Source organism: Andrographis paniculata, unplaced genomic scaffold, assembly GCF_009805555.1.
Source record: "Andrographis paniculata isolate CXL003 unplaced genomic scaffold, ASM980555v1 Contig14END, whole genome shotgun sequence".
NCBI classification, from domain to species: Eukaryota; Viridiplantae; Streptophyta; class Magnoliopsida; order Lamiales; family Acanthaceae; genus Andrographis; species Andrographis paniculata.
Window position 1 is genome coordinate 2,352,219 of NW_026137424.1, and position 17,297 is coordinate 2,369,515.

Below are 17,297 nucleotides of genomic sequence, written 5' to 3' on the forward strand. Positions count from 1 at the left end.
TTAAAAATCAAGGACAATAAAGCAAAATATATTTTGGTATTTAATTAAAAATTTCACTAAAAAAATTACTTGTCGATCTTATTTAATTTTTGCATTCTTTCTACTTTTGTTCGGCTAATATAATTTGTCATTTTTTTAAAATATAATTATACACTTTAATCATATTTTAAATTTCATAATTTATAATTTTTTTTATTTTAATCAAACTATTTAAACTTTTAAAATTTTAATCTATAATTATTTTTATTATATTACAATTATTTTTACTAATATATTTTTTAATTATTTGCTAGCTACTTACGCAATATCTAAAACTTCGTAAACTAAAGTAAACAAATTAAGTTAAAATTTCGTATATATAAGCTAAAGTAGACAAATTAAATGGAAATGAAAAAAATACTTTAAGTTAGACAAATGAAAACAACAACGATGGAAGAAGCATAAAATACTTTTTCGGTCCATTTACAATGTACACATTTACTTCTGGCACAAGATTTAATAAATAATAAATTTTAAATTATAGTGAGATAGTTAAAAGTAATGTATTAACATTTTTGTCCTTGTTTTCTTGTGTAAAAGTAACAATGTAATATAAAGTAAAAGTATTTGTTAAAAAAATAAAGTATTTAATAAAATATTTACTTTGTAATTAGACCTAACTGAGACGGAAAGAGTATTAGTTTTGTAAAATTGTTGAATTTTTTTTTTTTACGTAAAATATAGAAAATTACATTGATAATATAAAAATAATGAATATCAATAATGTATTAATATTTTTTTTGAAAAACGAGTAAAAAAAAAAGTAGAAAAAGAGCAAAGCTATGAACTAATCAAAATTACAAACCCTACCTAAAAAATGTTAAAATAAAATAATTTATGAGTGAAAGGATAACCCTATTGGGATTTGGGAGTCTGAATTGTGCCGCTAAGCCCACGTGATCCAACTGTGCAACTTCAATTATTCTGGCCATGGCCGCCATTTGTAAAAATGGCAACATAAATAAATATCCACGTTATTCTCATTGCATATGAGAGAGGAAGACAGAGAGTGTGTCGGTGATTCTGTGATTGCAATCCACTGACCATTTTCTCGTGGACGAATGTCGAATCTAAGAAAAAGATGCGCTCTGTTTTCAGGTTGGATTGATTTGCGTATTCACAGTTGTTTTCGTTTCAAAAGTTTGGAATTTTTTGACTGGTAGGTAATGCTTGAGGATTTTGTTCTCGAATTTGATTAGTTTATAAGAACGCGCAGTTTGCCTCGATTTCTCCATTCGGATTTTCGGATTAATGCCTGAATCTGGAATGAGATTCGTGAGCTATTTGTCTTTTCAGTTTGTGATTTTATTTTTTTTAAAATTTAATTTTTCGCATAATTCTGGCATTCAAACCCTAAAATTGCCCTGAAATTGGGGAAGATGCTTTGTTTTGACTGATGTTTTGTCTGTTTGATTGGTTGTTCTTTGCACACTCGAAGAATTCTGTTATTTAATTCATCGTCTTTCTTGAAGATTCTGAGGTCTTGTTTGGTAGTTGAGTAATTTCCATCTCCAGGAGACCGTGCAAAAGCCACTAAGTTAGAATCTGCTCTGCAACTTACTACGAACAAACATCGTAGATCTATCTATTTGCATACATACATAAAATGAAAATTAGGGTTATTCTGGTGCGTCAGTATAGAATAATTTGTGTTCTTAAGTTCGTTGATTTTTCAGGTTTTATACATTAGGTTTCTGGTCATTTTTTGCTGATATTTGTTAAACATTTGAGTAAAAATTGGAACTTTTTCTTACTAATTATTAAGCATTTACAAGAGATTGTTATTCGAACTCAGGGTTGCTGAAATTTCAAAATATGATGATACTTTTGGTTAGCCTCGTTGAAAATTAAACTTGAATTTATATTAAATTAATACACGGACGGGGAATGTGTTTGGTGAATAATTGATATAAAATTGAAACAAACACATAAAAGAAGGGGAGACCAAATGCATACACACAAAGAATCAAGTTTTAGTTATGTTTCTTAGATCCAAAACATTATTTTATTTTTCTTATTTTTGTGTTCTTTAGTTTTGTTTTTCGGAAAATTGAAATTGCAGTTTATCCTTTCAGAATTTCATGTCTTTCTTCAACGTGTTCTGTTACTTAACCAATTGTCGTTTAGTTGCAGTTGATCATTGCATCTGAGCTCCGCACATTCTAATTTACGGACAAAACCTAGCTAGATTCTTTCGACAGCATTAAACTCGATCGTAAGGATGAGCCAACTACCACATTCTGCAGGAAGTTCAGAATCGCCATCGAAGACAGAGTTATTGGATGCTCCTCTTCACACAATTGGCTTTAAAGTCGACAAACTTTCGCCTGAGAAAGTTTCTGGACACCTACTGATCACTACCGAGTGCTGTCAGGTGTGCCGTGGTGTCTGTCTGTTAATTTTCGATTTGCATAATTGGGGATTGACTATTTCAATTCTTGGCGATTGTCAGCCGTTCAATAAGCTCCATGGAGGTGTGTCGGCACTGATAGCTGAGGCTTTAGCGAGCATGGGAGCTTACGTTGCTTCTGGGTATAAAAGGATAGCCGGTATACACCTCAGCATTCATCATCTGAAAAGCGCACAGGCCGGCGACTACATTTACGCCGAGGCTACACCAGCCACTCGTAGCAAGTCCGTACAGGTAATTCCTTTTATAGCATGTTTGTCGAAGTTAAGATGAAGCTCCAAGATGAAGTTTTTACAGTACCTATTCCTCTAATAGTATGTTTTTTCGATGCTTGGTAAGTGACTTGTTGTGAGGATACAATGCAGGGGCGAAAAACCTGTGCTTCACTTTGTTTATGTAGAAGTTTTGAAAATTTTTTAAAATGGTACTCCCTCCGTCAACTAAATGCATGCTCATTTGGATTAGATATGAACTTTAATGAGTATAAAAACTCACAAAATATAAATATTTCTATTTTAGATTGTTCAATTATAAAGTAATTATTATTATTTTTTTATAGTAACTATGGACTCTACTTTTTTTTTTCTAGAAATGTCCTTACTTCACCATCATATCATTTCTTTTCAACAAGAGCAAAATTATCTTTACATTACAATTAAGATACTATTATTTCTAAATTTCGCATCAAAAGTAAATGTATATTTTTAAAATGGACGGAGTGAATATTATATTGATTGATTGTGACATAAAATAAAGGTATTTTGAGAAATATATGAATGAGTTAATAAAGTGAGAATTTTTTTTTATAAATTGACGGTGTAAGTAGTTGTGACATTTTTGTAAATAATGTAATATGATAGGGTATAAATTAAGGAGTATAAAAATTATTTGTTATATGGAAAACCTATATTTTTTTTAGACAAACAAAAAAGGACAACATGCATAGATTTGGTGGGCGGAGGGAGTAAAAGGTTTCTTATATGATATTCTGTAAGAGAAAATAGTTATTCGATAGATGTATTTAAAAACAATTATCATTGATAAATAATATCACAATTTTCAAAATAGTAAGTTTGTCGATTACATTTATGCCGAGGCTATACCAGCCAATCATAGCAAGTCCGTACAGCCAATTCCTTTTATAGTATCTTTGTCGAAAAATGAAGCTCCATGATGAAGTTTTTACACTACCTATTCCTTTAATAGTATGTTTTTTCGATGCTCGATGAGCGAACTTGTTGTGGTTATACAATAGCAGGGGTTCGTCTGGGCTCCATCTACATAGAGGTTTCTAAAGTTTTCGAATTTTTTTTATTACAATAGTTACTTGATGTGATGTTTTTGCGAAAGAACATAGTTATTTGATAATATTTTTCCAAAAAAGTTAATATTGATGAAGTGTCAAAGTTTTAAAAAATGTCTACGTAAACACATCCTTGCTCGCTTGGATAAAAAACCCGGGGTCCATTTATGTAAACGCTTTTAACTTTCGGAAAATTTTGAAAATAGTAAAAATTTAGAATATTTGATATGACGTTTTGTGAGGAAAAATATATTTGGAAAGTGTTTGTTTGGGGGTTAAGATTTTGATTTGGGATTTGAATAGTAAAAATTTTGAATTTGAATAGTTGTATGATGTGATATAAATAGAGAGTGAATCAAAAATTGATTTTTAGTATAATTTAAAAAATAAAAAATAGGTGTTTGATTTGATGTTTTTGAAGGTGTTAGATGATATAAATAACCGACGCATCATTAATTTATCTATCTACAAACAGGAGTCAACCAATAGAAGGGAAAAAATTTGATGAATAGTAAAAGTTTTGTGAAGTTTGATATAAGAACACACCCATGTAACTTTTTTGAAAATGTTGTTGTTAATGAAGTGTTAAAAGTTCTAAAAGTATCTCGGTATATAGATCTCCGCTCGCTTGAATTAAGAATTTTCAAATTATGATTATGTGTAGGTGTGGGATGTCCGGATCTGGAAGCTCGACCCATCCACGTCTGAGAAGCAAGAAATGATCTCGTCGGGAAGACTCACTGCCGTCTCTAACTTGCCCACCCCCGAATCCGCCAAGGGCGTCGCTCAAATCTACCAAAAGTATTCCAAATTATAGCATGTTTCGACTCTCCTATACTCTCGAATATACAGTTTATTGTTAGTACCGTTATAAATGGATCGAACTACTTGTTTTCAACTTCGCCAAAATAATATTTTATCTCTATGTTGTTTTATTCTATTTGCTTTAACATATGGATTATTACATCATCGTTGCTGTTCTAAGCGTTCTAAGCGACAGATGGATCAAACTCCTCGACGCAGCCTGGAGGTAACATTTTTCTCTACATTTTATTCATGAAGTGCAATATTTTACATAAACTTTTACTGCCTAGTATGTACATTAGTATTTGCTGCACTTTATTTACGCCTATTGACACATTCGAGTATTTACACAGTAAGTTTTGATTTTGAGTTTTTTTTTTTCAAGGACAATTAGGGGTAACATTTCCTATCGTCTTCAAGTTTACGTTGTTGCAGAGAGCTTCTGGTTTTGTGTTATTTACGACGGGCAAATTCACATTTTGCAGGAGAATTCCATGGCATGGATAGCTCTTGCTGCAGTCGAATTTTATCGACGGATTCGCCGCACTCATCCCCTCGATGTTTTTGTACACGATGTTCTTCACTTGGACTGCCGAACTCTGTGAGAGACATCTCGGTGGTAAGTTAAATCTGGTTTTTAGTTACTGATTTTATATTTACTGTCCATGAAGTCTGTGTTCGTTATATTGATTGATTGTGATATAAAGTAAAAATATTTTGAAAAATATAAGAGTGAGTCAACGATGTGAGTGAAAAATTAATATTTAAAGATCAACTAGTAAAAAATAAATAGGTGCGTAGTATTAAGAATTGTGTAAGAGATATTTGGTATAAATGGAAATAGGACTTAGGCCTTTTTAGATTTGAGTTTAAAATTTATGAATAATAAAAATGTAAATTAAAATAATATTTGATTCGATACTAATTTAATAGGTTTTGTACGAAAGATTGTGCGATAGATTACATGAAAAATATATACTTCATTCTTCCGCCTCTAATGATCCTATTTAACATTAAAAATATATTTTTGCAATTTTTTTTTAATTTGTATTATGTTTTGATATAATAATTAATATTCAAATTATAACGGACGAAAGTATTTAATTGAATGGTTTTGGGAAAAAATTTAATGAATCATTGAAGATAGAACTAGACTTAAAAAAAAAAAAAACACTTATTTTATAAAAGTATATTATTATTATTATTATTATTATTTTATTATTATTATTATTATTAAAAATATCATATTTAAATAAGAAAAGTGAGATTAACCTCAACTAAAAAAATGGCATAATAAAATAATTGAAGCGAGAATATAAAAATGACCTGTTGTTTGCAGGGTTGATCTTGATCACAGTATTGTTGGTCAATAATGATAGGATTATGCACATTCTGCATCTGAATATTCTGGAATTTGATGTTACTTGCACTTCCTGATCCACCCTGCAATATTATTCTATATTATATTTTATTATTTTATTCTTTATAATTTAATTATATTCTATATAATATTATATTATTTTATTCTTTATAATTTAATTATATTTTATATTATATTATATTATTTTATTCTTTATAATTTAATTATATTTTATATTATATTATATTATTTTATTCTTTATAATTTAATTATATTCTATTATATTATATTATTTTATTCTTTATAATTTAATTATAATAAATAAATGTTTTAGTAGTATTAGTAAACGCCAACCTGCCATGTCTTAATTCGGACACCATTAGTGGTTCCAGAAAGCTTTGCTCTGTTAACCACAACATCTGACACGTACTCTTCCGAGTTTCCTGAACCTAAGCTTCCAATGCTGCATTTGCCAATCCAATCCCAAATAAATAAATAATAATGAAGGGAGCGCACGGTTCGAGTATTTGCAAATATGCAACTATTTGATATCCGAACTGAACCGAACAAATATATGAAATCGCGAACCATATCTGAATCGAAAATTTCGGTTGACAAAAAATATTTGCACATAATTCAAACCGAACCGAAATTAAAAGATATATATTAAAAAATAATTAAAATTCTAATTAAGTAAAAATATTTCAAATATTCGAACCGAAACCAAACCGAAGAACAAATATCAAATATTCAGTATTTATATTCGAACTGAATTTGATCGATTAACCGAAAACTCGGTTCGATTCAGTTCGTTTAATTTGATTTGTTTGCCTAATCCTATTAATAATAATAATAATAATAATAATAATAATAATAAGTTGCATAAATTATATACATTCCTGCAATAATTAATCAGTACACAGACTCTCTTTATTCTACTTTAATTTTGTATTTGTATTCTATATTTGCATAATAATTGGATGTAATATTTTGTTTTAAAAAATACTCCATATACTTCTATAAAGATGAGTAAAAGTTACATAATAAATTTAGAAGCACACACAACTTATATACATGCTATTTGATTTTGACATTTTTGGGAAAAAAAAGTATAGTAAACTGATTTATTTAATTATGAAAAAATGAACGCTATTCACTCCATATATTTACATACTTTTTTAGAATTTTGGTACAAATTAATTTACAATCATTTTGAATATTTTCGTCTAAAGGGATCTTTGGTATCGTATACTATTTAATATTAATTATTGATATAATAATATATCAAGCTTAAATTTTAAATAAATAGAAACTTAATATAAAAATAGTTCGAAACACATTCAATAATTAAGTACCTTTTAATATTAAAATTTCAAATTTATATGTAAATTTAAATTAAGGGTTATGAATTCGACTCGAACCTGATCCCATGGCCCGGCCCACAAGTAATATCAGTGGCTCGGATCTTCTTTGATCCATCTACGATGGAAATACAGTCGTCGCCCGTGCTTATTACGCATTTGCGGATATTAAGGTTGTGAGTAGCCGTGACATGGATCCCGTCCGTGTTTGGACTTTTTTCGGGTGCATTCACCTTAACGTTGGTTATCTCAACATTGTTGCATTGCTCGATCGACATATGAATTTGTTGCGCATTTTGTACAGCAATATCCTTTACTCTCAACTTCGTACACTTGTAGAATGTCACAGCCTGTAATATCAAAAAAATAATTCCAAAGTTTCCGATAAAAAAAAAATAAAAGAAAAAATTCCAAAGTTATAAAAAAAATACTAATATATATATATATAGTTAGGGAGGAAATTCTCAGCATCATCCCTTCCCGCCCCACACATACCCATGTATAGATACATAAATGTGTATCTATAAAGTTGTATAGATACATGGGTGTGTATCTATAAAGTCAGATACCCATGTATCTATACATAAGTGTATGATGATGTTGAGAGTGGACAACGAGGGGTGATGCTGAGGATCCCCTATGTATTTAGGATGAAATAATTGTCTTTAAATTATTTACTTATGCTGATTAAGAAAAAAATAAATATTATCTCCGTCCGGTAGTAAATTTATAGTTTAATTGTTGTACGTGGATCAAGGTAAATTAGTATTATATATATAGTGTAATAAAGTAATATAATATTTATTTTACTCTTAAAAATTAATATGAGAAGTAAAAAGTAGGAATATTTTAGTATTTAATTAAAAATTACTTTTAAAAAAGATGATAACTTTTTATTTAGATAGACAAAAATGAAAAAAAAAATTTAATAGTGGACGGAGAATATATTATTTATGTGGTAAATAATATTAGTAATGGATATAAATTGAGGTAAATAAATATATGTACCGTTGGAGCCTTCACGCATGGCTGCAATGCGACATATGTCGATAAAAAAAAAAAAAAAAAAAATAGTTAGTTAAAACTCAGCATATTTATTCTGTGTATATATTATTACACTTTATTATAATTTATTAAAAATATTATATTTAAAATCCCTTTCACCTAAAAAATATTGAATGTATTCCTTTATATTTTTATTTTTATTAATTTTTTTTTAAAAAAATGAAACAGTAAGTTAATTTAATTTTTATTTTGCATGAAAAAACTAATATTGAACGTAAATTAATATCAAGATTTTGTTCAAACATTCATGTGTGTAATTTGATACTTTTTCATAAAAAGAAAAAAAAAGTGTTTTCTATTTTTTTTTTTTTCATTACAGATGTATTATTTTGATAAAAATAAATATTGAATATAATATTTTGAAATTAAAAACAGATGTTTTTTAGAAGAAAAACTATAAATTAAATATTAGAAAAAATGAAAAAAAAGGACCCAATCATACAAAAAAATATCTAGAATTAATCGACATATATAACCTTAGATTCATTTATTTTGCAAGAATTTTGCCACCATATATCACCATTCCCATCAAAGCTCCCGCTGCCTTTGACAACCAAATTTCGGATATTATCAAAAAGAAGCCAATGCCTCATGTCTTTTTTGTATTTGGAACGATCGTTCGATGCTAAGACAACTCCGTCAATCTGCAAACAATTTTAAAATGTCGTCGTAAAATCAATTTTCAATTATTTCAAATATTTTTATGTATGATGCATATTATTTTTTTCCAAAAATGTCCTCAAAACATCATAATCCAATAATTTTATTTTGTTTTAAAAGAAAACATATAGAAATTGTATAGTTAAAAAATAAAAATCAAAATCAAAATAAACCGAGTCTAGAAGTTTCATAATCATAAAAAAAATATTATGGCTATTGACAACATATACTTCCTCAATTCCATAAGTAAATATACATTTGCTTTTTTTTTTTTTTTTTTTTCAAACGTAGTTTTAGAAATATTAGTATTATATTGGGATATAGTAGGAATAAAATAGAAATGACTAAAATAACCTTATTAGTATGTGTAATATAAATGTAATAATATTTGTGTAATATATTATAAATTATAAGGGTATTTGTAATGTTAGGTAGATAGTACAATTACTAAAAAAGGAAATGAATACTTTGTTATGAGACGGACGAAAATGGAAAAATGGATACTTTGTTATGGGACGGGGGAAGTATTATTAAGCCTAACAAACAAAATTACATTAATCTGTCCCAATCTTAATTGACATTAAATTTAAAAATATACTATTATACTCCGTTTTAAAATTTTTGTTACATTTACTTTGATCATGGTTTTTTTTTAAATAGTATAATTTTGATAATTTTTTTGAAATAATTTTATAAATTGTATTAAGAAAGGTAAAAACTAAAAGAATTGAGTATAAATGAAAGAAAACTGAAAAAATTTCATAACATTCTAAACTTAAAATAATGCTAACAAAAGATTTGATACATATAGAATAATTAATTAGATACCATTCAACAAAAATAATACTACTATATATTATGAGAATGGTTATAGTGCTTATTACGGATAATTAGCAAAATTAGACCTAATCAATACATGAAATATGAATTATCAGCACGTAATTTCAATTGTTATAAAAAGTATTGTGTAAATTGTTATAATGTATTCCTTGAATGTATTTTCTGCGCAGAATGTATACTTTTGCACACAGATTTAGGTATATTAATATTTTATAAATGTGTAGTATAACAGATGAGTGTAAAATATATTTTACTCTTGATATTAGTGGGACTAAAAGAAAGAGTATTTTGATATTTAGTTGAGACTTATTTTTACTTAAAAAATGGATACTTTTGATTTGGACAAAGAAAAATTGCAAAATGAATACATTTGATTCGGACGGAAAAAGTATATTTTACAGGTGTATTGTATAAATATATATTACCTCCGTTCGGCTCTAAAGGGCTACATTATTTACTTTTTGCATCACTGAATATTAATTATTATATCAAAACGTAATACAAATTAAGGGTAAATGACAAAAAATATTAGTATTTTATAATACTAATTGAATGATATTTGTACAAAAAAAATTATACAAATAGAAGAATATTTTTAATGTTAAGTAAAATAACTCAAAAGGTAAATGTAACTCTTAGAGCCGGACGAAATAAATATTTTGTATTAAGATTAATAGTAATATATATTGCATAAACGATTGTCATATATTGTAAATTTATACTCCCTCAATCCCACATACCATGTCCACATTGCTGTTTTTGTCCGTCCCACATTCCATGTCACTTTCATTTTTTAGAAAATGATTATACACTTTAATTTTATTTAAACTTTTTAATTTATTTTTTTTTAATTTTAATTAAACTAATTAGGTATCTTAATCTTAATTTATAATTATTTATATTATAGGATAATTATTTTTACTAATACATTCTTAATTATCTACTAATTATACTCCTCCTACAATACCGTATTTACAGTGTAGCAGACACGGTATATGGGACGGAGGGAGTAGTATATTATTGTATTTATATTTTATTAATATGAACATCATCCTTTAATTTATACTTTATGTACTAACCGTCCATATTTCATGTACTACGGTACAATAATATCATTTAATACCATATATATATATATATATATATATAAATGTACCTGAAATGTTAGATGGGAAGTGGTGCAAGGGCCAGAAAAGGTTATGGGATTGAGAAGGAATGTATGATTTTGTGGCACCACAATCATAATATTCATGTCTTGTGATGACACACAACTTTCTTCCCAAGCTTTCTCAAATGCCTGCATATATATATATATATCAAATTAAATATTTATTTTTTTAAAATTATAGGTAAAATTGTTTATAACTTCCTGTAATTTCGAAATTTAGCGTAAAATATTCTTATACTTTAAAAATTATATGGTACCCTTTATTATACTTTAAAAAATATTGTACGAAACCACTGTCATAAAACCTCCCTTGTGTGATGAGAATATGATTTCTTATCTCTATTTTTTGCATGGCGGGAGTTTTATGCAATATTTTATAATGTATAAGGAGGGGTCATGCAATTTTTAAAATAAAATGAGAATCCGAGTTTTAAAACTATATAGGGGTTTCATATAATATTTTTAAAAATATATGGGGCACCATGTAATTTTTAAAGTAAAAAAAAAAAATTATACTGAATTTCGAAACCATAAGAGAGTTAATGAACATTTTTTTCTAAATTATATTATAAAAACACAACAGCCAAACCTATCGAGTTTCACAGTTGCTATTATAATTATATATGGGAAAATAGGTTATATTCTTTTCTTTTCTTTTTTTTCAATTTTCTTTTTTAATATGTAACTACACAATTTCTTTATCTATCTTTTTATAAAATATCATATCAAACTATTATTTAAATACAACAACAAATCAATAAGTGCTGGCAAATACGAATTCAATCATTAGTTTATTTTGCATGCATTGGCTAATTTCATTTTTTATGTAGCTTCAACATTTTCATTACACAAATTAATACACACTCCAACTTTTCAAAAATAAAATTTCCCAAATCGAAGATACAAAAAACCCTAATTCGATTAGATATATCTTCATGAGCTATCAATTTTAACCAATAATAATTTCGCCAAATGTGGCATCATTTATTTATTAAAAAACGAAAAAAATAATAGTAACTTACCAAAATTTTAATCATAAAAACAATAGTATTGTACGATTGGCTTGTAGTACACACACACAAACACGTTCTACATTAACCGCGAAATTGATCACAAAAATATTTTAAATATTTGTTGTAAAAATATTTATATAGTTTGCTATAAAATTGCCTATAACATTTTTTTTTTCGGCGAGACACATGTTTTTATTATCATCAACAAAACCATATTGATGCTAGACAATGCACAATTTTATAAAACTAAATATGCTCTAAGGGTGTGTACTACGAAGAATTATTTAATAACCGAGTAATAATATTATAAAACGATTATCAAACAATCATTTTTAGTAAGCATACCCGAAATATATTATGTATGTACATACACACATTACCTTTGTATCATCGGTTTTTCCATCACCTTTAGCTCCAAAGTTTAGTACATTGATTGATTTCTTACGAGAAACCTTAACTTCTTCGATTCCCTTTTGTAAATGAGAAATTCCACTATCAATGGCGAATGAATTGTCGAATTCAACACCCTCGTCGGAGGTAAAGTACGATGGATAAGCTTCGAAAGCATAACCATATTCGTCTCGTATGTAATTCGGAGGAATTTTGTTTGGAAGCTGGCTGTTGGTACTAAAACAAGTTAGAGAAACAATAACAATCAAGAATGTCAAGAAATGCTTATGAAGCCCCATAACTTGATAAGTAATAAAAACCCTTTTCCCTAATGAAAGAAATTAATGATTTTGATGGATCTATATATATATATATATATATATATGTGTGTGTGTGTTTTAAATTAAAATGATAATGAAACCCTAATTTTTGGGGGGATGTATTTTTTGTGTGTGGAAATGATGGATGGGTGAAAAAGTCTTGCATGCTTTGTTGTGTATTTATAGAAGTAGATTTTGTGTTTGAGAGGGGCTTGGGGTGGGGTGGGGTGGGGTGGGGTAGGGGGGGTGTTGTATACGACTCTATAATAATAAAATGGAAAAGAGGGTATGGAGGAAAATCAAGATTTGGACGAAAGGGGGTTTAGAAACAGTTGCTGACTTTTGGTTGCATGCTTGCATAATATATATATATATATATTTATAATTATTATTTTCCCACAAAAAAAAAAAAAATAAAAATGCAATTTTCAATTATAATATAAAATTCTTATATGCTTCTTAATTTTCATCATTTAACATTATAACTACTTACAAAAATATTCAAGTATTTACACACTTAATTAATAAAAATAAAAAAAATCCACATTATTAACCTACTCATTTACTTTTCAAAATATTCATATTTTATATCATAACCAACTAATATAATATTATATTTATTAAAATTTATGTTCAATTCAAATTAATATATAATTAGTGAATGAGGAGAGTATTATTAATTTATTATATTGATTATTGAATATCATGATGAATTTAGGATAGCTTTTAGATTTAGTTAATGGTTTTTATTTCATGAACAAAACTCCAGTTATGGAAACAAAGCTTAACACTAAATTCGATTACTTGAATTAAATGACCAAAAAAAATTACCCAAACGTACAACACTTTGCACATTAGTATATACAAATATGTATGACTTCGTTTAGATATATATTTAGATTTTTAGATAATTTGAAAATTATTTTTTTTAAAAAAAATCGATATTTGATGTGTTATCTATTATTGTGAAAACATGTGTTTGTTTGAAGGAATTTCCCCCAAATATACTATTCATCTCATATTTTTCCCCCAAAAATATCAAATCAAACACCTATTTTTCATTTTTTATATTATACTAAAAATCAATTTTACATTCAAAAAATTACATCAACACATATTTATATCATATCTTACAATTATTCAAATTCAAAATTTTTACTATTCGAATTCCAATTAAAAATCTAAACCCTCTCAAACAAACACACCCTTAGGTAATATTTTTTAAAATAATTATTGTTAATAAATAATATTAGAACTTTCAAAATGATGTGTATGTAGATAGAGCTTATGTATGTGTTAGATATAGATATATATTTTTTAATTATTTATCTTATATACAAATCTTTTCATTAATACGAAAAATATCAAGATAACAATATATGTTGTAAAATTTCTAAGTTTGTTTGGTTTTGATTTGAATTTGTTATTTTAATTTGAATTTTGGTTTAAATAGTGTTTTCATTTGATATTTTATGAAATTAGGGTGCATTATTTTGTGTAATATTTGGGGTTAGTTTTTTTACTAAAAAAACTTTACACCTTTCTTTAAAAAAAATTAATATATTACACATATTTATTATTTTTATATTACATAAACAAATTTCTATATTTTAAATACAAAATACATCTTCAAATTATTTTACAAAACAAATACACCCGGGTGTAATAATTTTAACATTTAAGATAATAATAACTTTGGTCTAAATAGTACTCCTCATAATTTGTGTAATACTCTCCGTGTTCAATTTCTATTGTTCTAAAGTATATTTGTATAGTTTTTTAGGTGATTGTTTTTTTTATGAATTGACAAATTTGTCCTTAGTTGTATGGTAAATATTAAAAGTAATAAATGAATTAAGGGTAAAAATGTAAAATTTGTGTTTAAAAAAAAATAAAAATAGGACAATAGTTGTTGAACGTCCCAAATAGAAAATTAGGATATTAGTCTGTGGACGGAGGAAATATTTGATATTTTGTGAAATAGGGTGTATTAATTCTATTGATTTATTATTATTATTATATATATATGAATAGTAATTTAGATGTGATATTTTGTAAGAAAAAAATATTTGTATAGAAATTGCCATTGTTGCATAATAATAAAAAAATTTAAACAAATTAAAAATCCAAAAGATCACAGCCTTAATTAAACTGTATTTAGATGATTTTGTTGAAATAATAAAATATTGAGTATTTAAAAATGTTTAGTATCAAAGGTGATTTTGGATCGTAAACATAAATACTTAAATTTCTTAATGAAAATATGGAGTTTAAATGGCAATGTTCTATTAAATTTATTAAAATGAAAATATGGAGTTAAAATGTTCTATTAAATTTATATAATATATTTATAAGTTAAAATATTATATATTATTATAAATTTAAATAATAATAATATGGAGATTTATGTAGAGTATTAATTCCCAATTGATGGAACAAATTTGATTACTAAATAAAAAATTACACTTAAAAAAAAATAAAAAATTTGAGAAGACCTTGAGGGTCAGTTGACCCCCAAGCTCCAAGCTCCAATGTAGATAGTCACTATATATATAAAGCGGTTAGCGTATAAATAATAATATATGATAATACAATATATAAATTGCAGAATATATGTGTTTTTATATAGCATAATATTATATTATTGTTGTATGTACGTCGGCAATTGGAGTGCTGCATGTGGCAAAGGTGTTAATTGGATTCGTATTTGATTCAATACTCTAATTGCCGCCGTATAAATAATATCGAGACATGCGAGTAAGATAAGGAGTTTGTCAGATGCAAAAATAATACTCCCTCCGTTATGCAAAAATGTGTGTTCATTTAACTAGAGATGAGTTTTAATAAAAGTCAGTAATAATTGTTAATTTTTCCTCTTATAGTAAAAAACAGTATAAAAATATAATAATTTTTTACTTAAAAAATTAATGAGAATATTTTTCGATGACAACCTAACAAAGAAAGTGAGTATAAATTTGAACGAGGGATGGAGTATATATTTACCAATGATAAATATAAATAAGAGAGTTTGTTTAATTTGAATTGACTTAAAAAAGTGAAAATTAATATAAAAAAAAATAAAAGGAAAAAAATTGATTTTGTATGTGAATGAAAATTTATAAAAATAGTTTTGTTTTTTTCCTTTAAAAATAGAAGATTTGAATGCAATAAAGCTAAAAATATTTCTAACCTATCAAAAATACCGAAAAAAGACATGACTGAAGTAGATACATTTTATGACTAATGTCTTTATTATATATTATTTCATAATTTTATGAATTAGAAATTTATAAATATAAAAAAATATAATATTTTTTTATTTAATATTTCAATTATTATTATTATTACAAAGTTCGAGTGTCACCTATTTAGGAATTATTTCTTTAGACACAAAATTTCAAATTTCTATTATTTTAGACTCTGGGTTTCCAAAAAAAAATGCACTTTTTCTTCTTACTGAATATTCTATCATATGTTATTTTAATATCAAACTCAATAATTACTTTGGATCAATTACCATGCATAGAAATGGATAAATTAGTAATTTTAGAATTAATGCTTTTGGAAAAAATATATTTTATTTGACCGTTTACAAAGTATATATATATATTTCTTGGGTTATTTTATTGCAAATAATAATTTTAAAAATATCTCATTTTTTTTACAAATATTTATATTTTACTATCAAATTATTATTTTTACACTAAAAAATAATGACAAAATAAAATATGTTTATATTACTTTTAATTATGTATTAAAATTAAAATATTATTATTTTTTAAACTCTGCAAAAATTAAAATAAATGTATATTTAGATGATGGCATTTTCAAATGTGTTTTTTTTTCTTTTCTTTTCTTTGGTAAAAAATGAATCCAAATTTATTTTTATAAAACAAAAATCAAAAGCAGCTATGTTGAAAGCCATATATTTCAAAATATGAATACATGACTTCAATATCATAAATTCGCCTCCACACTACCAAATTATCTTTTACGCTATAGATATGTTTTATTTACCAAATAGGTGTGACAATAAAGATACAAAAATGATTCATTTAATTTAATTTTGATTTTCTTTGGAATTGAATACGTACGTATAAGCGAAGTCGAGGTGCCATACCTCGATTTCGAATTTATCTAAACTTGATATATATATTTATTTGTAGTACGTGGTTCGTGATTATTAACAAGAATTGAAGAAGTAATTAATTAATTAACGGAATAATTAAGCAACAAGTAAATGATATCATTAGCAAATAATGATGGAAACACGTATCTATAAATGGCCAAACTGATTTGATGTCTTAAATCACTTATAATTTGGATATGTTCAAATTTATTGCATGATACAATATAATACAATGCTTGTCAACATATGCATTATCATGAAATTAATTGATTATTATTATTATTATTATTATTATTATTATTATTATTATTATTATTATGCGCTGATAATTTATTAAAATTAATCAATACATATTAATTAAATTTTTTAAATTAAATGACGATATATATATATTTAAATATATGATATATTTGATTTTTGTTTACCGAGTATTCT

At 26.0% G+C, this 17,297-nt stretch overlaps 2 protein-coding genes across 5 annotated transcripts; one reads left to right on the forward strand and one right to left on the reverse strand.

The window, feature by feature from the left end:
• The first annotated feature begins 980 nt into the window (after window positions 1–980).
• Window positions 981–4,687, forward strand: LOC127259659 (1,4-dihydroxy-2-naphthoyl-CoA thioesterase 1-like). Of its 4 annotated transcripts, none has more exons than XM_051287159.1 (4): window positions 981–1,137; window positions 2,167–2,413; window positions 2,492–2,683; window positions 4,417–4,687. In XM_051287159.1, the coding sequence occupies exons 2-4, from the start codon at window positions 2,261–2,263 to the stop codon at window positions 4,567–4,569; spliced, it is 498 nt and encodes a 165-aa protein (XP_051143116.1). In that variant the 5' UTR covers window positions 981–1,137; window positions 2,167–2,260; the 3' UTR covers window positions 4,570–4,687. The 4 variants fall into 4 exon arrangements, with proteins under 4 accessions (XP_051143116.1, XP_051143123.1, XP_051143141.1 ...); XM_051287166.1 differs by having other exon boundaries at window positions 2,173–2,413; XM_051287184.1 differs by lacking the exon at window positions 981–1,137 and adding an exon at window positions 1,178–1,198 and having other exon boundaries at window positions 2,173–2,413.
• Window positions 4,688–4,822: 135 nt separating this feature from the next.
• On the reverse strand, window positions 4,823–12,712 carry LOC127259654 (polygalacturonase-like). The gene is made up of 8 exons (XM_051287144.1): window positions 12,404–12,712; window positions 10,999–11,139; window positions 8,819–8,986; window positions 8,286–8,306; window positions 7,338–7,627; window positions 6,271–6,379; window positions 5,883–5,999; window positions 4,823–5,155 (listed from the first exon to the last, which is right to left on the reverse strand). The coding sequence occupies exons 1-8, from the start codon at window positions 12,710–12,712 to the stop codon at window positions 4,937–4,939; spliced, it is 1,374 nt and encodes a 457-aa protein (XP_051143101.1). The 3' UTR covers window positions 4,823–4,936.
• Between the last annotated feature and the right edge of the window lie 4,585 nt (window positions 12,713–17,297).

Coding starts and splice junctions, on each gene's coding strand:
- LOC127259659 (XM_051287159.1), top strand. CDS start 2,261: ATGAGCCAACTACCACATTCTGCAGGAAGTTCAGAATCGCCATCGAAG. Junction 2,414..2,491: donor TCACTACCGAGTGCTGTCAG/GTGTGCCGTGGT, acceptor GGCGATTGTCAG/CCGTTCAATAAGCTCCATGG. Junction 2,684..4,416: donor CTCGTAGCAAGTCCGTACAG/GTAATTCCTTTT, acceptor GATTATGTGTAG/GTGTGGGATGTCCGGATCTG.
- LOC127259654 (XM_051287144.1), bottom strand. CDS start 12,712: ATGGGGCTTCATAAGCATTTCTTGACATTCTTGATTGTTATTGTTTCT. Junction 7,628..8,285: donor CATGCGTGAAGGCTCCAACG/GTACATATATTT, acceptor TTGATATTACAG/GCTGTGACATTCTACAAGTG. Junction 6,000..6,270: donor TCCGAATTAAGACATGGCAG/GTTGGCGTTTAC, acceptor ATAATATTGCAG/GGTGGATCAGGAAGTGCAAG.